A 23666-nucleotide genomic window follows, 5' to 3' on the forward strand; every position below is an offset into this window, starting at 1 on the left:
ATGCTCGATGCTAGAATATGACTTTCCACTTGTCAGAATTTTCTGTGATCACCTCACTCGATTTGGGAAAAGTTGATGCTGCCGTGCACATCAAGATTAGAGGCAGAACCTGCAGAACAAGCCAAGGATGGTCAGGCAACATGATTGCTGTGGTGCTGCCGAGGTTTTACAGTATGTCCAGGAATCGGGTAGTCAGGATGAATGTGGATGTCACCTATTTTTGCACAATGCAGGCTGTACTCGTTTTGATCAGAACTCCAAGAAATAAATTTCTGCCATCTACTTTTTCTCACAGGCTGCCCACCTTCTACTGCTGACTCATCCTCCCCACACCACTTGCCCTCGGAGCTGGTGCTGCAAGTTAGAAGCTAAGATGCCACGCACCAAGAAGGGGCATCCACGTCAATCATCGCTTCTTCCTGGCACCACGCTCAGCCCAGGCACCATCAGGTAGGAATGGAAGCTCCGCCTTTGAAGGCATGATGCAGCTAGCGTAGGCTGCCAGCCCACATATACAGCCCCGCTTTAACGAAGTCTTATGAAAATGCCTGTGTGGACTAGGGGTAAGACATGGGGGAATACATGGGTCCTGGCAGGCTTGCTCTGACATCACCCTCCCATTTGAAAGGAGAGCCCCGAGTTGGCAGCCCCTGCCAAACGTAACACCAGGCAACCCTAGTCCAGTCAGTGCACAGCCATATCTGCTGCCAATGCTATGCCCATGCTTTTTTGCTGGCAACACTGGCAGCAACACCGGATTTTCTGGTGAACGGGACCTTTAATTCTCTCGCGTTTAAACAATGCATTGTTTTTTTCCATGTATGTGCAGCAGGAGGAAAAGGTACTCACCCTTGCTAGGAAGATTGAGAACTTGGTGGGAACATTTTGCTGCTGCTGGTGTTTTTTTTTAATGCAATAGCATTCAAAGCCTCGTTCTGCAGAAAATCCAGTGAAGTGGAGGGAAAAATTGTGAGCATGCCTCTAGTAGGCGGTAGTCTGCGGATAAAACGGGTGGGCACTGATTTTTCGGTGGGTTGTGCAACGTCATGAGACCGCATGACATGGTAGAGTTGTCTACCAACAGGAGCTGCCATCACCTCTTCTGTGTAGAGACGTAAACAGCTGCAAAAAAAAAACGCAAAAAAATTTGGTTTTTTTGTTTTCGTCATAAAACTTCGAAAACTGCGCAAAAAGCATCTTATTGTATTTTACAATCATACTATTCCATTCTACTCCAGCTTACTCCTAGGAACACGGACATTTGTAAAGTTATCTGCATTGTTTCCAGATAAGAGCTGTGTTTAAAAAACTATATAGCTTTTAGCACAGTCATTGTCACTCTTTCAACATTGTGTACATTTTAACATTGTTCATGGCACATGATAGCCTTAGCTTCTTATGTGCTTTCCTTTGTATCGGTGGCTGTTGGCTCCCTCCTTGTAGATCTCACTTTGAGGCACCTCACTTGAAGCTTCTCATTTTTCCTGCATTTGTTTGCAGCTTTGTTAGAAAGCCTTGCATTGAATTCATGTATTCACTTGAGACACAGTGTCAGCTTGCTTTATGCCATGCTTTATGCCAATAGTTGTTGCACGTTCAGTTTGCACCACATCATCATCATTAGCCGGACTATACCCACTGCAGGGCAAAGGCCTCTCCTTTACTACATAGAAGATGCAGAGGAAGTTGCAATCGCCCTTGCAGTTAAACACGCCAGCAGCCAAGGTAGAAAACACATAATATTCAGCGATTCCCAAAAGGCCTGTCGTGCCTTCCTAGGACGCGCATGCAAACAGGCACACCCAATAATGGAGGAGGAAAAAAAGATGGCCAACATGAAGCACACAATCCTCTGGATACCGGCACACAAGGGAATCGACAGCAACGAGGCTGCTAACAGGATAGCCTGAGGGCATACTTTCCGGGCACCTACGCCAGCTGCCCCAGAGCCTTCAACCCCTCTCACATACGGGGAACTAATACAATACTTCAAATTACAAAGAAAACTATATGCAGAACCATACAAAGACCTCAGCAGACAGGGCAGTAACCTGGAGGAACATACAGGCTAGGACATTCCCAAACCTAGCAAAGTACCGCAAAATCTGGCCCTAAAAATTCAAAACTAACATATGCACTGCATGCGGTGAAGTCACAGACATCCTTCATATGATATGGAACTGCAAAGAGCAATTAGAGAAATATAAAGCTCGAACACTTAGCCAAGCGAAGTGGGAAGCAGAGCTGGCCCACACGGGTCTCTCTGAGCAGCGCAGCCTGCTCACCAGGGCCCGGGATACAGCCCAGGCCAATGGTATCCTGGACTGAGGAAACCACCCACGCTATTCCATTAAACAATTAAAGTTTACTCTCTCTCTCTCTCTCCTATACTGCTCAAATTATTCCTGTCCTGTGCTATAGCTGCATTCACTTGACCACTGAGAACTTCTTAACCTCATCCTCCCACCTAACTTTCTGCCGCCCCCTTCTACGCTTTCCTTTCCTTGGAATCCAACTTGCTATTCTAAGCGACCATGGGCTGTCCTCTCTACGTACTACATGCCCTGCCCATGCCCATTTCTTCTTCTTGATTTCCACTAGAATGTCATTAACTCAAGTTATTTCTCTGACCCACTCTGTGCGCTTCCTATCTCTTAACATTACACCTACCATTTTTCATTCCATAGCTCTCTGCATTGTCCTCAACTTAAAGGGCCACTGTCCAGGGTACGACTTTTTAAGCAAAGGCACCCAATGCTTCAATCAGGTACCGGAGATAGTCTGTGCAAAATGCTACAGCGATACGCGCGCCGCAAAGCAGCAGAAATACAAATCAAAGCTCTCTCATCCTCCCCTTCGGGAAACCAGCTTCCCCGTTCTCTACACTGGCCTGTTAGGCCGCGTGGCTGACGTCAGAATAGCACGACATCCATTGCTCCGTCTCACTAGCGGGTGAAGGATGGGCGTATACAACTATAATTGTGCGCGCCACTCTCTGCACGCTTTTCCCTCGCCACGGCCGGACTGAATGCAATGAATGCAGCGGCGCGCACTCCCTCGTCAGTTTCGTTTTCGCATATACAGAATACCACACCCCACCTCCCGGCAAATCCAGAGGAGGAAGGGGAATTTGTCTTGCGGAGGCTAGACAGCCGGGCAGAAAAGCGAAAAACCATTGCAAGGGAATGGGAGGAGAGAGACATGACAGAATCGAGTAATTGCAGTGGCTGTAACTGCGTTATTACTCTTTTCGAAAACATTTTGCGGCCTTGCATTCTGAGGGCAAAGCCTCACGGTCACCGGAGGAAAAAACTCTTTTCAAAAACATTTTGTAGCCTTGTGTTCTGGGGGCGAAGCCTCACAGTCACTGGGAAAGTAAATATTTTCGACCGGAGGGGGGTCAGTGGGCCTTTAAGTAAAACCCTTCTCGTTAGCCTCCAGGTTTCAGCCCCATAGGTGAGTACAGGTAAGATGCTTCTGTTGCATACTTTCCTCTTGAGCGATACTGGTAAGCTGCTAGTCATAATCTATGAATACTTTCCAAATTTGCTGCATCCCAATCTTATTCTTCTAGTTATTTTCTTTTCATGGTCTGGATCTACAATTACATGTCCTAAGTAGATATATCCGTCTACCAATGAAATTCAACAAGGTTGACGACTGGGCAAGTTGGTAAGGGTTCATACTTAACCAGCCAAAGGATGAGACACAGGAAACAAGAGGACAGGACAAGGCTGGACTAGCAACTGAATGTTTATTGAACAGAAGGAGTCTTCGTTGTTTTCTTCTGTTCAATAAACATTCAGTTGCTAGTCCAGCCTTGTCCTGTCCTCTTCTTTTCTGTGTCTCGTCCTTTGGCTGGTTAAGTATGAATCCGTCTACCACTTCCAGTACTTCATTACCTATTCTGAACTACTCTTCCTTCCTAGGGTTGTTGAACATTACCTTAGTCTTCTGCATATTAATTTTTAGGCCTACCTTTCTGCTTTTTCTGTCTAAGTCATCAGTCATTCTTTGCAATTTATCCCGTGAGTTAGTTAGCAAGGCAATGTCATCAGCAAATCGCAGATTACTTAGGTATTCTCCATCAACCCTTATCCCAAACTGCTCCCATTCCAAGTCTCTGAATACTTCCTCTAAGTAAGCTGTGAATAGTACTGTGGAGATTGTCTCCTTGCCTAACACCTTTCTTTATAGGAATTTTGTTACTTTCTTTGCGGAGAACTATGGTTTCTGGGCAGCCATTGTTGATATCTTCCAGTCGATATCTTGCACCACATAGAGATGAACTAAACATGTCTTAAGGTCGGCAACGAAAATTTTCATCCTGTACCAAACAAGTGGAGTCATAGCAGTGACACGTAGTAACTAGTCTATTTTCTTGCTGGCCAAAGCTCTCATTGCAGTAAACGCCCAGTGAATAATGCTCACACACTAATTGCTTGAAATGCTTTCGATATATTCGTTTGTGTCATGTGTCAACTGTTTTTGTATGGCGTTTTACAACATGTTATGTTATTTGCCCTTCCTGCTTGGATCACATGAGGTCTCCAGTATTGTATAAATAAATTTGAAAAAAAAATTCTTATTTGTGTCGCTGCCTGAGCTGAGGACAGATGATACTGCTCACCTGGGGCAGTTTGTGAGATTGAACTGGCAGGTATTGTTGCTGCAAGTGCCCAAGAGTTTGTGCCACAGTGCACCCATGGTGGATGCTGCTGTACAACGATGCAGCAGCTAAGACAACAGCATATTGTAGCCGGTTCTCCTCCCCGGTGTGCTTAATAAACCTGTCGCCAATTTTTTGGCAGTTGCTTTGTCCACGGGCTGTGTGACTGCGCTGCATTATTCATTGTGACAAGAGCTCCCTCCATTCGTTTTTCTGATGTGAGGTTGCCCTGCATGCAGGTACCTGGAATTGATGGTGGAGGAGCTGCAGTGCACCCTGGACCACTCTGTTGCCACAGCGAAGACCATCGTGAACCAGATCTGTGACCAGGTGGACATGTGGTACAACAGCATGATGCGCAGTGTGCCCGAGGTGAGGAGTGTGGGTGGCGTCTACCACTGCTTACTGGCAGCCATGAATTGACTTCCCATTTGGGCTTCCCATTTAAAGATGGGCTTCCCATTTAAGCAGCATGAAAATCTAACGTTTAATACAGTTTAGCCCGTTCCGTACAGCCATCCACTGCTGCTTCGATGTGATACCAGCTAAGCCTAGCGACGTCTAGGGCAGGCAGGGAGCAGTGCAGTTCGTCTCCCGGCACACCAGTGGGAGGCACCGTTGGTAAAAGCTCTGCACGTTTGCAGGCATGCTGTTGAGGCCCGAGTATAGCAGGGAGTCTCCATATGTACACCAGGTTCAAGTTGCACAAGTCTGACGTAAAAGGAAAAGAGTAAATTCTGCTTCGCCTTTTCGGAATCTGGTGTGAGTGTCCGCACGCGCACTCAAAGTATGCCTAAGCCTTGCGCTTCTGCTCGCTTGACTCGATAGCCTTTCACACCGTTTTAGTTGGTGTATGTTGTGGGGACCGCGCCAGCCATATTTGAAGGCCGCGCCACTTCCCAGCACTCCCTGTCGGGGCCACCCCCCAGGGAGTGCTGGGAAGTGGTGCAGCCTTCAAATGTGGCTGGCGCTGTCCCCACAACATACACCAATTAAAACGGTGTGAAAGGCCATCGAGTCAAGCGAGCAGAAGCGCAGAACTTTTCCAGAGCGTGGCCGGACTCGAGTAGTGGTGGTGCTGCCTCCATTCGAGTCTGGCAGGGTGAGCAATCCTGTGTCATCACTGCTCTTTGTTTTGCTGATGCCACATCGCAGTTGTTTGATTACGTCATGTTATTTACCTCTGCAACGTTTCCATCGAAGAGATGTTACTGGCAGTGGGTTTTGAAAAACTGGGTATTTGCCTGGCTTGTTTTTATAATCAAGTTTCGCAAATGAGCAAACATGAAATATTAAAAGCAAATTATTAGTAAAACGAGTTGCGGCTCGTAGGAACGATGTTTGCAAAACCAGGCTCGTCTGACGTGAATAAATGCTTGGATTCGAGATTACAGATTAGGCTGGAATATATTACGTTTTCAAGCAACTTTCATGAAATCAATATTATTGACGTTATTCTGTAGTCAGTGGGTTTTGAAAAACTGAGCATTTGCCTGGCTTGTTTTTAAAATCAAGTTAAAATATCTTTGGGATTGTTTGGGAAACATCTATGTATAACCAGGAAAGCAATCATGTTCCTTCGAACGCTTCAGAAATTGGTGTCTGCACTGCTTTAATAAAAAGCTAATTGCTAAAAGCAAGAAAGCAAACAATTTCGGTCAAAAAACTAGAAAATAAGCCAGTTGGTGTCATGTGCAAGCAAGGTCTCCTATTAGTGATGGAGAGGTGGGAGGTTCCTTGGAACATATTGTTAGCAGTTGCGGTTTTTGCGAGTCAATAAAGTTTGAGAATGCCTGTTGTACAGGAAGGACCTGCATGAAACAGAGTGCAGCTGTCGTATCACTGCTGAACGTTGTAGTAAACTCTCGTTCCGGCCTTCAAGCAGCCAGAAGGAATGTCCAAATTAACCGAAACCTCGAAATATCAGTCTGAAAAAACGGCCCAAAGCAGTTTTCACCACAGTAATTTAGGGTGAAGATTACCTGCACGGTGGCTCCCTGAGATGAAACAGAAGTGAAAATGGCATTTTCTCCAGCCTCTTCAAGTGCTCCACTTTGCTCACACTGTAGGGAAGGTGCCTCTGCACGAAACGACCTTGCCGTGTTTTGACGATGCTTTACTGCACAGTTTATGCGATCAAGCATCGCAAAGAAATGTGCCGTGCGGGGAAACTGCAGTGAAATCTAGAATTCCTGGTGTATTCGGTGCTTTTCGAATATGGATTGATTAACAAGCATATTCAGTTTGAATTCGAGATTCTGCATATTTGCACGCCCCTAGAAATAACTTAATAGGTGGCGATAGAGGAGCAAAGTTCGAATGGAAGGAAAAGGAGAGAGAGAGCATGGAAGGCTACAGGTGGCCAAGTGACTTGGGAGGTTATCGCTGGGGAAATGCTTAGCTGGAAGGTGGCAGAGTGGGGAAAGAGGAGGTTGTGACAAAGACATAGTGTGCATGCAGCCTGAAGGTGGTGTTTAAACTAGAGCTGTGGCAGCTTTCGCACATTAATGCACCGAGTTGGTGAGGCCAGCTGTGCAAATTTTTTGGCTCCTCGGGTTGATGCAGTTTTCTTTTTATAAAATGAGCCAAGTTTCATCATATGCACTGCCTTTTGCAAAGTGAGAATGTGCACCTGGTGTTACTGATTGAGACAGCAATACTAGATGGTGGTGGCACATAATGAAAATCCGGTTTATACCATACTTTTATGAAATTTGTTATATTGTGCTGTGTACTGTGGGCATTGAATTGTGCGCCTTTACAAAGTAGGCGAGGAAACATTTGAAGAGAAGCAGCCATAACCATCTTTTAGCAGGTTTGACTGAATTTTTCTAGAATAAACAGATCTTATCTTCACCTCTTTTGTGTTTAACTTCAAAGCCATACGGACTTTCACGAGGTGTTCAAACCTTGCCAGTGAAACAGATCTTATCTTCACCTCTTTTGTGTTTAACTTCAAAGCCATACGGACTTTCACGAGGTGTTCAAACCTTGCCAGTGAAAGTCCGGACTGTGGCAGTGTGCACCATCCATCAGCTTGGCCTTTGCGTTTTCAAGAGCGTCCAGCATTTTCGGTCTGCACGCTGTATACTGTGACTGTGATATCCGTATTCTTTAGAAGTCTCGTCATTCACTGCAGATGTTAATTTTTCTATCTTTTTTTTTAATACAGGAGATTCTCAATATGCCGTACATGGAGGCCCTGGATGCTGGCTGTAAGTGTCTGCAGGGAACAGTTTGTCTTGTGATGCTGTTGCTGAGCACCTAGGTGCACACTGCTTGGAAGGAACTCCTGCACTGTGTTTTAGCAAACTCAGCACTTCGGGCACGGCTTCATTTCTAAAATTTATAATATTGTGTGCATTACATATCAGTGGCGCTCCCTTACAGCTGTCTGTTATGTAACTTTTAGCAGTACTGAAAGTTGGATGTGTTCGTAAAGTTTTATGATTGAAAAGTGAAAAAAAAAAAAAAAAATTTGGATGTGAACGCATGAAGGGGGAGAGAGAGAGAGAGAGAGAAACAACTTTATTTGCCCCAGATGTCGTGAATTAGGGCAGATGGGTCCTGTGTGGCCCCCAGGTGGGGGCGACATCCTGGGCCCACGAAATGAGTGAAAGTTGTGTGTTCCTGTCTGGCTTGGTAAGGAGTTGGTGCCAGCTTTCCGCAGAGGGAGTTGGCAGGAGGGCCCTTGGGGGCGGGTTATTTACGCATCCCAGAGGATGTGCGCCTGAGTGGCGGATTCTCCGTTGTTACAATTTGGGCATGCGGGGTCGTATTCCCCGTTAGTAATTAGTGATAGCCTGGAGTGGGGGGACTAAGAAATGAGTGTGTCTGTAATCTGCGCAGCAGGGTGGCTTGTGCTCGGTCGAGGTCGGGGTGGGGAGGCGGGAAAAGGCGTCGTGTCTCTTTGTGTAAATGGGTAATTTCGGCAAAAGTCTGGGGGGCTTCAGCGAGTGCGTCTAGATGCGTGAGACTGACCGCCCGGGTTGTTAATCCTCGGGCAAGTTGGTCGGCCCCATAGTTTCCAGAGTTGCCTGCGTGGGCGGGTACCCAGATTAGGTTAATTTTGTGGTCGGAAGTGCAGCCGCGCAGGATGCGTGCAGCAGGAAGGCAGATGTAGCCTGCCGAGAAATTTAGAATTGCTCTTTTTGAGTCACTAAGGACTGTACGCGTACGCGGGTCAGCGATGGCCAGCGCTATAGCTGTTTCTTCCGCTGCGGTGGGGGAGGAGGCACGCACCGTGCCGGCGGAGATAAGTGTAGATTGCGGCGTGGTAGCACAGGCCACATATGTTGTTGCATCTTGCTTTACCGCGTCCACGTATGTTGCTTGTCCGTCGGTATGGTAGGTTTCATCGAGTGCCCTGGCTTTGTGTTGACGGCGCGCGTCGTGTTGGCCAGGGAGCATGTTTTTTGGTAGTGGTTTGACAACAAGGCGGCTGTGTACACGTCAGGAGGGGGGCTGTGGGATGGGGATCGCCTATTAAGTTGACGTTTAACCGGTCAAAGATGAGACGGCCGTGATTTGTCCTGGAGAGGCGATGAAAACACTCCCTATACGCCAACGATATCACCTTCTGGACCAACTCTGGTTCAGACGGAGACATCCAGAGTTCCCTCCAGACAGCCATTGACACTGTCCACACCTATGCACAGACGAACGGCCTCACATGCTGCTCCCCAACAAAATCGGAGCTGCTTGTCATCCGCGACAGGAGAGTGCGCAGACCGGCTCCCGCAGCGCTTGAGCTCATCATGCTCCACATCGACACACACCCTATACCTTCCGTCCAGACCATTCGTGTCCTGGGCATGCTAATACAGAACAATACACAGAACTCCGAAGCAATACAATGCCTCCGCACCACAGCTCACCAAATAATCGGCCTTATTCGCCGCATCTCCACACGTCGTAGAGGCATGATGGAGGATGACCTCTGCCGGCTAACACAGGCATTCCTCGTTAACAGGATAGTATACTCCTATCCCTACTATCACCTTCGCCGAAAAGATGAGGAGGCAGTTAACAGCATCATCCGCTCGGTGTACAAGGCTGCCCTAGGGTTGCCACAATACGCTAGCACACGACACCTCCTCCAACTGGGGATTTACAACACTCTTTCCGAACTTATAGAGGCACACAAGACAGCCCAAATTCATGAAGGGGGAAGATGGGCGTACTTTATCTGAATACCTTTTGCTTATAGCATACCTGCCATTCTGAAGACTGAAGTTTATGAAGCCATCGCTGCCTTGAGTGAGGTAGTAAGGAGGCGCTTACCAGCTTGTAAAAGCCAGTGCTATCCTTTTCACAGTGCGATGCAGTAGAATGGCTCCTTCACGAAGCAGCTCCGCCGTGCTTAGGATGCTTCACTGCAGAGTCCACACAGTCAAGCATGGCAGTGAAGTGCGTAGTTTCAGTGTCGCGCCGTGCAGCGTCTGAAACGGCACAACTGGGCGGTGCGCACGCCCAATTGCAGCCATGGAGGATTATGGGCATCGACAGGGGGTGCAAAAGGGGAACTCCCCCCCCCTTTCCTTTCCACTAGAAGCCTTCAGTCAGCTAGGCTAGGTTTATTACACGACAGTCGGTGCACCCAGTGCTGGCTTTTCCACATCGCAGCAGTACCACTAAAAAAAAAAAAAAACGAGAACGCCAAACCAAAGCCAGCTTTTTAAGAGACTTGAAATTCGCCTCGTCAGGCGGTTACACAGCATTACCACTGCCAGCAGGTGCCCAAGGACGCTCAGCCAGCCCGTCCCCATGCGCGCTTAGTCCATTATCCGGGCGCTTTTAGAAAACAGCCCTTGCAGGGTACAGTTTGATAGATCCACTGCTCCTTTAATGCAAGTTCTTTAAATGTGAATTAGCTGTATTTTTGCATGGGATTTTCAATGAGATACTCTGGCTGTTCAGTATAAAGAATAATTCAGTATAGTGGGGATTGGCTGTATAAAATGTTAAATGTACTAAGAGAACACGGCTTGGCACTACAATCCAGTTGTACTCAGTTTTTCTTTGCCAATGTAAAATATAACTTTATTTATTTATTTGTTTGTTTGTCTATACCTGAACCACAAAATTTCATTGTTAGTACTACCATGAAGGACTTGATGCCAGAACATGGCAACATTTTAGGGCTTGTTTATGGCAATACAGTAAAAGCTCGTTAATTCGAACTTCTCGGGAGCAATAAAAAAGTTCGAATTATCCGATGTTCGAATTATTGAATGGCCTCGAAAAATTTGACAAGAACCATTTGTATTATGGTAAATGTACTGTATTTAGTCGCGCAACGAACTCGCTCGCGTAATGAATCCACTCAGCCCCGATTTCTGCCTAGGAATCTCAAAAAAAAAATAAATAGGCCGTCTGTCGTTTCGCGCTGTCAGGGTCCACAACATATTTCCTGGCAGTGTGCCAAGATGCTGTGCAAGGATAATGGCGGATGTTTATCTTTACTTTAGCTTCAGCAGAGCAGGAGGGGGGGGGGGGGGAGCATACTTGGCAAAATGCCAGCGCTTGTCCGGTGGTGCAAGCCTCCTTTTGAGTAGGTTCGCTTCATGGAGGAAGAAAAATTCCTTCCTCCATGGTTCGCTTGATCATGTTATGAGCAACTGGGGCAGGCGCCCGTCTACTGCCACTCCAAACATTGGAACGCGCAATAGCAGCAAGTAGCTTTTGCTGAAAGCCAGCATCATGATCGCGGCTGACTCGTGCTTCCGTTGACGACTGATAGGCGGAAGGATGGATGGCTATCGCAAAAAAAACAAAAAAAAATGGTTTAACCCATAGTGCCTGTCCGCGATCATAGCCTTTCATGTACCAAATTAACAAGGCTGGAATTAAAGAGTGTCTAGTTGCGAGCTACAGACGTTGCGCAGAAAGAGTACAGGCAGCCACCGCCATCCCCTTCCTCCTGCACCGCCGCCGCGGCACCATTTAAGTTTTACCCACTCTTCCATGGTTTTACGTGGTACCATCTTCTGTCCCCGTTTTGGACGTGCGCAGCCTCTAATTATGCCTTCCTATCACAGAGGTGTTTCTTTACTTTTTTTTGCCGCATAATGTGCGCCCCAGCCGCCCAGACGCGGCGGCGCGTAGTTCGATTTATTCGTAGCGGAACCGACTCTCCTGCGAATTAACGGGCCTTTTTATACACAGATCTCTATAGCGCTTGGCCGGACCAAGTAGTGTAGTTTGAATTGTCCGAAACGATCTTTCACTGTACACAACAGGCAATATTGTTCCCAGTAAAGCGTTTGCCAGAGTTGCCATGTGCAAATCAACTATGTTTCTTTTTGTGCCTGTTTCTACTATACTCGTGTTGCTTTTCCGATTTCTTGCACTTTGCTGCTGGCAAATTAATAAACTGTAACTGTACTCAATCATTGCATTTTGTGCAGTCATCGTTCCTACACCAGAGACTGCCCCTGCCATGGCTACCTTGGCCACCACTCTGGGCGTCCCCACTGCTACTGCAGGCAGCGCATCCCTGCAGCCGCGGTGAGTTTGCTGAGTTTGTTCTTTACGAGTAATTTACGCTCCAGCTTCATCCTGTGACAACCGCGCTGTGCTCTTACCCATCAGTGAAATGTTGCAGCACCCACTGGACGTTCTTCGGTGGACGTTTTTAGTGAGGGCTGTAGGACTGCCCTTTATTCCTAAATTGGTACCTTACTACATCTTCAATAAATACCTGTGCACATGTGCTGATTGGCCACAATGCGGGATTCAGTTCTCTCAACGCAATCTTGCAGCTCTTGCCTGAGCAGCGACACTTTGTGTCAAATAGGAGAAATTGTATGGAAACAAATACGAGCAAAATTGAAAGTCCTCTTGTTTTTTTCTGGGGCTCTGTGGATGAGTAAAACTCCATTCTTTAATGCTAAAGACAGCTGTTCGAATCCATTTTATCAAATTTTTTACTTCCTTCATTTAATTAAGAATGAGCAAATGATTCCTGATGTTACCTGGGTGTGTGTTTGCCACGTCTCATGTTACATTATGGGATGCTTTCTTAGACTGAAATAACCGTAAAAAAAAAAAAAGAAAAGTGAACAGCGCTGATAGGCAACATCTGAATTTAGTGTACAGAAACATAAAACAGCTCGTAAATCATTTGCCGCCTTCCTTGGGCTGCATTCAGAGACTTTTAAACCAAAATCTCTGCCTAGAACAGTGGCCCTGACCGAGAAAGTTGAAGTGCCTTACAGTTGAAAGACAGAATTGCACGGTCCCAACGCAGCAAATGTTCACGCTACTGGCCAGCCCATCACGCCGTGTGCTGCCATCAAAGCAATCTGCGCGTGCATACTAGAGGTGCACACCATGCCGCGCACCACTGTACTGAGTTTCTTTTTCAGTAGAACCTCTGTATAGTGAACTCGGATATAGTGAAGTGAAACTACAGTCTCAGTTCATCTTTCATAGATAGCTGTACAAGTTAAGCAATACACTTAACTTGGCCGAGTTGGTTAATGTTCAGGAAGAATAGCGCGAAGAAAACATGAACAGAAATGACAGACAAGCACTTGTCCTTGTCGTTCCTGTCAGTCTTCTTGTTCCCTTTCTGCTATTTTGAATCATGATTACCATACTTCTTTATTTATAGTAAAGGCACTTTTAATAAAAATCTGTTATAGTAAAATGTGTTTGGCCTTGGTGATGTATTTTCCATGAAATGACGTCATGGCACACGTGCAACCTGGGATCGAGAGGCAAATTTTTCCTTTGTCTTGGAAAAATAACGATAACGAGGCTTTTTTTTTTTATTTTACTGGCTTTATGACCAGGCTTACCAGCTATGAAGAAAAGCCAGCTTTACAAGAGCATTGAAGCCATGAAACAAAGCGTGCGGCGTGTAGGCAACAAAATAAGTAAATATGGCTAAGAACGTGGAAAGACGGTGGCAGGCTCATTCAGGAAGTTGGGAGAGCAAAAGTGCAGTGAGAAGATGGAAAGAGAAGAAATAGCTGAAATTTTTGCAGGACAAGCGAAGCAAGAGGCAGCGATGATGATTATGTTGGATTTTAATGGCGCAAGGGCGTCTCAGGCCAAAGGCTTTATGACCAGGCTTACCAGCTATGAAGAAAAGCCAGCTTTACAAGAGCATTGAAGCCATGAAACAAAGCGTGCGGCGTGTAGGCAACAAAATAAGTAAATATGGCTAAGAACGTGGAAAGACGGTGGCAGGCTCATTCAGGAAGTTGGGAGAGCAAAAGTGCAGTGAGAAGATGGAAAGAGAAGAAATAGCTGAAATTTTTGCAGGACAAGCGAAGCAAGAGGCAGCGATGATGATTATGTTGGATTTTAATGGCGCAAGGGCGTCTCAGGCCAAAGGCTTTATGACCAGGCTTACCAGCTATGAAGAAAAGCCAGCTTTACAAGAGCATTGAAGCCATGAAACAAAGCGTGCGGCGTGTAGGCAACAAAATAAGTAAATATGGCTAAGAACGTGGAAAGACGGTGGCAGGCTCATTCAGGAAGTTGGGAGAGCAAAAGTGCAGTGAGAAGATGGAAAGAGAAGAAATAGCTGAAATTTTTGCAGGACAAGCGAAGCAAGAGGCAGCGATGATGATTATGTTGGATTTTAATGGCGCAAGGGCGTCTCAGGCCAAAGGCTTTATGACCAGGCTTACCAGCTATGAAGAAAAGCCAGCTTTACAAGAGCATTGAAGCCATGAAACAAAGCGTGCGGCGTGTAGGCAACAAAATAAGTAAATATGGCTAAGAACGTGGAAAGACGGTGGCAGGCTCATTCAGGAAGTTGGGAGAGCAAAAGTGCAGTGAGAAGATGGAAAGAGAAGAAATAGCCGAAATTTTTGCAGGACAAGCGAAGCAAGAGGCAGCGATGATGATGATGTTGGATTTTAATGGCGCAAGGGCGTCTCAGGCCAAAGCGAAGCAAGAGGCAGCGATGATGATGATGTTGGATTTTAATGACGCAAGGGCGTCTCAGGCCAAAGCAAGAGGCAGCGGGGGCGTGAAGTGGAGGTGTGGTGTGTATGAGTTTACCGCGCTTGGCTGTGCCACGCTTGTTTCTCAGCTACTGCCTCTTAAATGACAAACAGCGGAAGGCGACGCCACGTTCATTATAGCTTTGGTTTCCGCATGAAATTTGACATACATGAAATCAGACGTTATATTTGTAGCCACATTACATTCATTCTAAAGCGGTACTTAAACGAGAGGGAAACATAAAACCTGATAACGATAATGAAGAGACGATCTGGGAAAGATGGAAGGTATTTTGAAATGTTTCTTTCGTAAACTAACCGGACATGTTTAGTAAGTGCCCATTTTACTAGACGCTAGACTAGGCTAGAGATTTTACTGCAGCGTCTTCAGCGCTGCAGCGCTTTTACTGCAGCGTATGTCATCACCAACAACTGGTATATTAAAAACCCCATGATAGTTCAGATTTTTGCTGGTCAGAGTGAGTTTCGTATAGAGGGGTTCTACTACTTTGGATACATTAGACTGGTGCACATTTGGGGCAACTCCAGGTCAGTTTTAGGTGCCTTCCGATAACTGCTGAACAGCATTTTGGAAACCTTTGACTTGAGGGTGCTGAACTAGTGGGGGAAAATGGAGTGGTGTATCAGTTAGGCATTTCAAAACTATGTTGCAGATGGGCCTTGGGTTCAATTTGGTTTGGTTTGCTTGCCCAGGCTACACACTGGTGTGTCCTTTGTGGCTGAACGATACTGTTTGGGCCTTGATTGGTGCTCAGCTACTGTGCACAAGGATGCGGCATCGAATCCTGTCCATGGCGGCCGCTTTTCGATCGAGGTGAAAAGCAAAGTGCCCATGTAATGTGCGATGTCAGCGGACATTAAAGAACTCCAGGTGGTCGAAACTTCCGGAGCCCTCTACTACGGTGTCTCTCATATCCTGAGTCGCTTTGGGACATTAAAACATAATCTAAACTAAATGCATGCGAATGCACAAACTTGGTTGAAATTTACGATTGCTGAAGTGAGTGTTGGACAAGGAAGTCTGAGAGGATGAGAAGAATGGAAGAGTGAAGGTGGAGAGTGAGGCGGGGAACTGTGTGTCGTACAGCGATTGACGGCATTTGCTTGCGCGCTGTGAACCAGTCAGTTTGGAGGGAAACACCAATACTAACGCATTCTATATAAACCCGCATATATAGCAATTCCTTTCCCAATTATATCATGTCTCATTCCTGCCTCTTATTACATGCGGAATCGAACAATTTTCAGTCTAAATTCACAGTCCCAACGCTACGAGCATCGTCCTTCCAGTGAGAGATATCTAGCATTGGTGTCGACTGACTGTTTAAATGGTTTTTGTTGCAATGCCATTTCACCACGCTGACCTCGTGAGGCACACACAATCGGGAGCAGGCTGAGCACACCTCGCACAATGTGGAGACTGTGAAAGCAGCACACTTTTGGCATTTTGCACAGGTCTCTGATGTACCTCTCTAGTCATGCTGGACATGCCTTACAGCTGGATTGCAAACGTTTCACCAGCATTCCCAAGGAGCGCATCGGCCGCGCTTTCCGAAAATGCGGGATGCCAAACGGATTTAGAAGTGCTGAAGAAGTTACTACGGGAAGATCGCTAAAGCCCCTACTCCAAGAACTCTCTGGGCACACACGGCATGCCTGCGCGCATTGCTAGACTTGAGCAGGCGCGAGCACGGCGCAGGCTAACCAGCAACTCGTGCTTAACAACAACCAGAGGACCATGTGGCTTCTGCGAATGCTGCGGATAATGTGAGTTCTCCCCTGGCACAGGAAGGTGTATGGTGCTAGCTGCTTTTCAACACCTGGCATGGGGCAGGGTTGATACACAAGTGCAGAGTATGTTTGCCTGACGAGGTAACCGCAAAATGTTATGCAAATAGCTGCTTTTGATAAAGTTTCTTCACTTGCATTATTCACAGATGAAAGCATATTTTTCTCTTCTTTTGCTGTCCAGAGATTATACCTTGTACTATATGCGGGTTTTTACAGTATTCCGCCTGCATCAATTGCATTGGTCTTTTTTTTTTTTTTTTTCTCTCATTTAACCGCAGTCTGAAGAAGCTTGCCGTCAGTGCCAAGGCAAAGAGGGTGAGTGCTGTAGATTTTTTACTCTTGCTGCGAAATGGATCTTGCTGCTTGTGACATGTTTACATTGGGAACATCTGTAATCTAAATGGATGTTAAGAGTACAGTGCAGTCCACTTAAGATATTGAGAAATCCTGAAGATCAGGTTGTTATAACTGATTATCATTATATCTGATCCGGCGCAAAAAAGAAAAACAAAAAGCACATCCACATATTTTCCCGTGCATGTAGGCTTGCCTACTTACTAGCGATGAGTAAATCGGGTTGAACAACTGTAATCATCGTAAAAAGCACTAAACACTTTATTACAGTGTACATCAATAGCCATAAAATAACTTAAGCATACTTCTCTTCACCATTGTCTTCTTAATAATTTTTCTTTTATTAAACATCCAGTCAAATTTTTGTGAAATACCTACCGGGTGGGGATAAAGTTATCGTTATATCTGATTTACCGCCGGTAATCGATTGTTATATCTGGTTTATTTTTACAGACGGCCAATGGGAAAAATGATAAATCTCAAGAATTTGATCGTTATAACTGATATATCGCTATATCTGGTATCGTTATAAGTGGACTGCACTGTTTGCACATACAGTCGAACCTCGTTATAACGAACACGGATACAGCGAATTATCGGATATAACGAAGTAAAAGCAAAGTTTGGTTGGCTGTGCTTTATTTCTATGGGAGTTTCATGTGTATAACGAAATAAGAAACTGAAAATTTGACACTAAATCGGTTATAACGAAGCATATTTCGTATTCACACTACTCAAAATCCGCAAGGAAGCAAAAAAAAAATGTTCAAAACGCTAAATTTCGGTTTTATCGATCGCCTCCACCTAAAATGTGTTTGAATCACCCGCGCTTTCGCACGCCACGCCGTCTAGGGACCGCGAGTGAATCTAGCATCAACGGCTGCCTGGCATGTGACCTGCACGTGATCGAACCACCGCCCGCGTGCCCCTGCCCCTACTTTTTGCCGACCTGCGCGTGTGCTCACTTTCCTCGAGGTCGTGCCGTCGTCTTGCAGCATGGCGGCGCCGAAACGCAAAGCAGTTTCTCTTGAAACAAAGATAAAAATATTCAGGGCGGTCGACAGCGGGCGCAAGAAGAAAGAGATTGCCGCAGACTTCGGCGTTGCGCCTAGCACTCTGTCAACCATACTGAGCACAAGGCAGAAGATAGAAAACGTGCACTCTGCAGGCGCCGTGAAGAACGACAGGAAGCGCGTCAGGTATTGTCACCACCAGGATGTTGAAGATGCCTTGTTCGCGTGGTTCAAGGACGTTAGAGCGCGCAACCTGCCTGTGTCTGGTGCCGTGCTTCAAATGAAGGCAAGAAGTCTCGCTTGCGTCTTAGGCCACGATGACTTCTATGCAAGCAGTGGCTGGCTGCAGCGATTTAAAGACCGCCACCAGATTGTTTGCCACACCTTGTCGGGCGAAGAAGCAGCCGTCGATGTAGAGCACTGCGAGAAGTGGGCAGAAAGCTTCCGCATGCAGCTGGATGGCTACGAGATGCGCGATGTCTACAACGTGGACGAGACTGCACTTTTTTTTAAGCTGCTCCCGGAAAGGTCACTCGTTGCAAAGAACGAACTGTGCCGAGGAGGCAAGAAAAGCAAAGACCGCGTCACCGTTGTTGTTTGTGTCAACATGGATGGGTCAGATAAAAGGCGGCTAACTGTTATTGGTAAATCTGCTCGCCCCAGGTGCCTGCGCAATGCCCAGAATGTCCAAGCAGACTATCGCTCGAACAAAAAGGCGTGGATGACGTCGTCACTCTTTGAAGCATGGCTGAAGGCCTTCGGCAAAGACATGGCAGAGCAGCGCAGGAAAGTGCTCCTTATATTGGACAACTGCTCTGCCCATAAGGTGTCTGTACCACTTGAAGCGGTCTGCCTAGTTTTTTTGCCACCAAACTCGACCTCAGTGCTGCAGTCATTAGACAGGGGCATCATTCACTCACTAAAATGCTGCTACCGAAAGCGATTGGTTACGCAGCTCGTATTTGACATAGACAGGGGCATATCAACGGCCATAAACCTCAAAACTACGCTGGACATACTGTACAGTGCATGAAACGAAGTGGCACAGTCGACAATAAGAAATTGCTTTGTTGATGCTGGCCTAGCCCCATCCACCAGCGAGACTGAGTCCAACGACGCCCACGATTCTGAAGGTGAAGCGGACAATTTCGACGAGACGACATGGCGTCAACTGGCGGTTCTGAATGTTACGTTCGAGGACTTTATTGCTGCCGATGACAACTTGGCTGTGGTGCTTGAATTGACCGACCAAGAAATTGTCGATCAGCTGCTTCCTGCAGATGATGCTACGAGCAGCGATGAGAGTGAAGAAGGCGAAAAGCGAGCTCTCAGCAGCACCGAGGCCGCCGATATGGCGAGGAAATTGAGAAGGTACCTTGAGAACCTACCTGTGGCCAAATCAGCTGACATTGGGAAAGCGCTGCACAGTGTCGATTTCGTTGAGAAATTTATTCTATCGAATAGTGTGAAGTGCCGCCAAATGAAGATTACGTCGTTTTTTTTAAATAAATCAGTTCTGCGTGGCCTAAATCCCGATTTGTGTGCTCATTTTTGCTTGACAGTGCAAAATGAAAGGTAAGGTTTCGCGTGCTTATACCACGCTTTAAAGAAAAAAAAATGCTTTTTTTTTTTCAGCTCTGTGCTTTTCATTTTAGGGTAGCCTTTACTTGGGTTTATGAACAGAATTTTTTTTGTAGGAATTTGTGTGTACTTTGTACTTTTACAACGAATATCGGATATAACGAACGAATTTCCGCTCAAAATGAGACTTCGTTATAACGAGGTTTGACTGTATGTGAAAGTCAATTTAGTGCTTGTGACGCTTGTTGTGACGCTTGTCTTTACAGTACATAGTAGTGACCAAGGGATTTAGGGTGAGTCTTACTTTAGTTAAATGGACATTTCGCATCTGCCCTAGTCAACTAATGCGGCGCTTATTTGAAGAAAGAGAAAAATTCGGAGAGCACTGTGGAATTTATACTGCAGAAATGTGAAAGCCTAAGCATTGCTGGTGCACATGGTGCATCAAGTTTGCTCTCATTATCATTATCAACTAAATGCACCATAATTATTATTGCTAATGCTATCATTATCATTGTCACTAATTGCATCGTCATTGTCATTCCTACCATTATCCTCATGGTAGGCTAGGAGGATTGTGATGTGAATTTCACGATCCCGTACATGGCGCAGCTGGTTAACGCGCTCAGCTGGAGATCCAATGGATGGAGGGTGAGTTCCCAGTGGAGAAAGGATATTTATTTTAGTGATGACATCATTTGATTGACAGCTATAGTGTGACTGAACGCCGACACTATGAGCCATTAACAGCTTTCGCTTTAAAAAGGGGGAACAAAGGTAGCGCTACTAAGACCGCTTTTGATGGTAACTTGTGACGAACTTAGCAGGCACCTCTTTGCTAGGAGGTAAGTGCTGCTTCCCATCTCTCAATGGTAAGCAAGGCAAGCGAAGTTAAATGGTCAATAGGTAAGCTTATCTGTGGCCTATAGCCAAGTGTACGTTGCACCTACGCTAGTAACTTGCTTCTTGCAGTGACATGCCGCCCGTGGACATGCCGCAGCGCACCACTCTACAGATTGCTAGGCCTAACCTGCTTCACATCAAAGCTACTGGGAGGGTGCTTTGGAACTACCTAGCCACTGCCTATTGCAGCGTGTCTAAATCCCTATCAGTGCGCTGCAAATATAGTAGCTGCTCATTGAAGTTAAGGAACAGTTGCTTTCCACACCACCTCCAGCAGCAAGGGGAACTATGCAAGGGCCTGTCTTTAGGCTGTAGTTGGTTAAACAGGGGCACTGAAGGCGACCTTCGAGGTGACCTCATATTCACCTCATCACCCGGTTTCACAGGGATGGCGCTTGCAAGTAGGTGCCAAAGACCTTTCCAGTTGGCCAGTGTCCATGCACAGGAACTGGTTGAAATAAGATAAGAAAGGCACTACTTGCCGGGCACAGTACTGTCCGATATGTCAAGCTAACTGCCTGAAGACCAGTCTTTTACACTGTGACTTTCCGATACTTTTACACAGGATTTTGAAGAGACCTGTGTGTTCGATGTATCCAATAATTCAATATATCTGGGGTCAGCTGTGTTGGTATCGCGAGAGTTTTTATACATCAGGAAGCTTTGTGGATAGAAAAATTGTGCATGTGAAGCATATTCAAATATCAAAAACAGAGTGCAAATCAAATATTGTCTTTTTCCAGTATACAAGAAGCTAAATTGCAAATTAAATATTATAATCATAGCCAGAAGAAGGTATTACTTGAAGTTTGCTAGCATTAAATTTTTGGCGCGAAGCGAATATGAATATAACAAAGTGGTCAAATTGCTTTTCTCACCCATTATTAGCATGGTTTTCAAGCCTACCAGGTATTAAATAAGGAAATGGGAAGCATATATAGTAGCAATAGCAAAAGCATTTGGCACTGAAGACTGTTTACGTGCGAGAATGTGAAAGCTTTTCGTGTCATAAACAGTCTTCTGGTAGAGCATCCGCCTCGTGTTCGGGAGGTACCAGGTTCGATCCCTGGTGCCGCCGGGTACCCACCGGCTTTTCTGGTGCTCGGCTCCTTGGGGTGAAATGTTTGGGAAAGGGGTCATAGGTCTCAAATAGAAGGGCCACATAATGGGCTTTTGCCGCACAAGGCAGATTTATGGTAGTCCAATGGCGGAACTGATCATTGCCACATCGGAGCGACTATTACTATTAGCAACTATCGGAGTTGAAGAACTGTATCGTACTGTTGCTGCTCCCAGGAAATTGGAGTGAGTGACAAGCAGTCTTTATCACATTTTGTTTTCATTAATGAACACAGTTTTCTTGCAACTTTGTATTTATTGATGCTGTGGTCATGCTTCCAAGGCCTTGACAAGGTTAATATAAATCAAAATAAAAAACTAAGTGTACAAAATACAGCGCTACAAAACTTATCGCACATGAGGTCACTTGCTACATGGAAATGCAATTGCAAGTAGCATATTTACGGTTTTTGCTGTTTTTTTTACTGCTTTCATTATTTCTCCTTGAGACATGTGGGGTCAGAAGTATTTCCAGTGCTGCGTCACTTGCTTTTTCTCCCCTTACTGCTTATGCGCCGTTCCTCATCGGCCAGAATGATGATCTGGCTCAGCTGGTGCGCAGTACATCAGTTGACCTGCACAATCTGTTGTGCAGGCACCCAGCCACCGTGGCTCAGGGAGCAAGAAGAAAATCTCTGACGAGCCATCCGATCCCAAGCCGAGGAAGATGATGCGCAAGGCGAGCATGCACACGCCGGCCATGACCCGCCGCACAGCTGCCAAGCTTCCAGTCGTCACCCCCAAGTTTGACATCCGGTGAGTGCCTTTCGTCTGCTTCCAGTTTCGAAGAAAAAGCCACAAGTTCTCCCTCTCTCTCTTCTTTCCCCGAAATTTTTTATAGAGGTCTGCAGAAGATAAGACAGGGCCTACACTGTTTTCTTCCTTTCTTTCTGCCTCCCCATTTGGCAACTTTGAAGGTGACAGCGTAGGCTGCAGTGGAGGGAGGTGGGGAGAATGGGGAGAGTGAGTAATCTGGTGTCAGTTTTTTGTTAACTTGCTACTGTATTAAGCTAGAGGTCATCTTGTGGGCACCACAGGAGAGCAAGCAGTTTGAAAGCCCACACATTCAAGGGACAAGTCGGCTATAGTTTTATGTATTGTTCCTGTGGGCAGTTTCCGTTTGTTCATCCTTTTTCATGGCATAGTGGCCATAAGTTTAGGCACTGTAAGTTGTGCTAGCATAAGAATGATATTGACAAATATATTGTATTTACTCTTGTATAACCTGCCCTTGCATATAGCCCGCACCCTCAACTTTGAACTCCACGAAAAAAAAAAAAAAAAAATTGTCCTTACATATAATCTGCACATTTATCTGAAAAAAAAAAAAAAAAGCACTGGAAAGATACAACTGCACACTTGGTGATCATTTCGTTTTCATAACATTTGTCCAAACGACCGCCACAACGGCACTGGTTATCCGATTCTCAATTGTCGCCGCTCTTACTGCTACCATTTGAGGCTTCATTGCCACTCTCAAAGACTTAGTCATCCTCAGAACTATCCAAGTCGTTACTGATGGCACATCTTCGAAGCTCTTGCACACCAGTTGGCTTGTGGTGCTTTTCACGCTTCCACGATCCGCTGGCAGAGCAGTGGAATATCAGGCCTATGCATGCATCCTGTCAGCGTGAGGGCGTAAAAACTGTCTGCCAGCTGTCAGCATGGACATCATGCCGCCAGGTATCACACACAGTGAGGTCAGTGCCGGTCTCTGCGAGGTCAGCCTTCACCGCATCAGTACAGTGGCTTCGGAAGGAATCCAGCGCGAGCATTCACTGGCGTGCCAGTAATCTTCAATCAGCAATCTTGGGTCTTTGTTTCCAGATTACTCGTATCCAGTCACTGACTAGGCCACTGTTCATTCAAAAATTTTCTCTTCCGCACGAAAAACAATTCCTGGGAGCAGTGGTGTGCTTGGCAGCATCTTGCACTTGAATATCACATGCGGGTGCAGTTTCGTCCAGTCAGCCAAAGCACAGATTACTGTGCAGTGCAGCTCGACACTTCCGCGGTCAGCACGCTGACTGATTTGGAACAGTTTTTTTTTTCCGTAGTCATGTCTGTCAGCATCTTATGGTACACTGGGGTCTGACTGTGCCTGAGAGAGCAAATAGCTGGGCTCCTTCCGAAGTCCGATGTCATATCATTGAAAGTTCAAGAATGTTTTCTTGGTTTCAGTACAGTATTCCAGCTATTTTCATCGACAACTTAGTGATCCATAGTAAACAACTAAATCAGCCTATCAAGTAT

General features: G+C 46.0%; 2 protein-coding genes across 2 annotated transcripts in view; both read left to right on the forward strand.

Annotated features, from left to right (window-relative positions):
• The window catches only part of LOC146209732 (sulfotransferase 1C2-like), a 346269-nt gene that overhangs the window by 127485 nt on the left and 195118 nt on the right, over window positions 1–23666 (forward strand). The window lies entirely within an intron of this gene.
• LOC146209735 (uncharacterized) overlaps window positions 1–23666 on the forward strand; it is a 36649-nt gene that overhangs the window by 6723 nt on the left and 6260 nt on the right. The window contains exons 2-7 of the mRNA XM_084603292.1: window positions 296–450; window positions 4909–5041; window positions 7842–7884; window positions 12079–12178; window positions 16722–16758; window positions 22009–22169. Of these exons, the coding sequence (XP_084459418.1) occupies window positions 374–450; window positions 4909–5041; window positions 7842–7884; window positions 12079–12178; window positions 16722–16758; window positions 22009–22169 (551 nt within the window). The 5' untranslated portion in view covers window positions 296–373. The remainder of the gene's footprint in view (window positions 1–295; window positions 451–4908; window positions 5042–7841; window positions 7885–12078; window positions 12179–16721; window positions 16759–22008; window positions 22170–23666) is intronic.

Source organism: Amblyomma maculatum, chromosome 1 (assembly GCF_055883805.1).
Source record: "Amblyomma maculatum isolate TAMU_Amacu chromosome 1, ASM5588380v1, whole genome shotgun sequence".
Lineage (NCBI taxonomy): Eukaryota > Metazoa > Arthropoda > Arachnida > Ixodida > Ixodidae > Amblyomma > Amblyomma maculatum.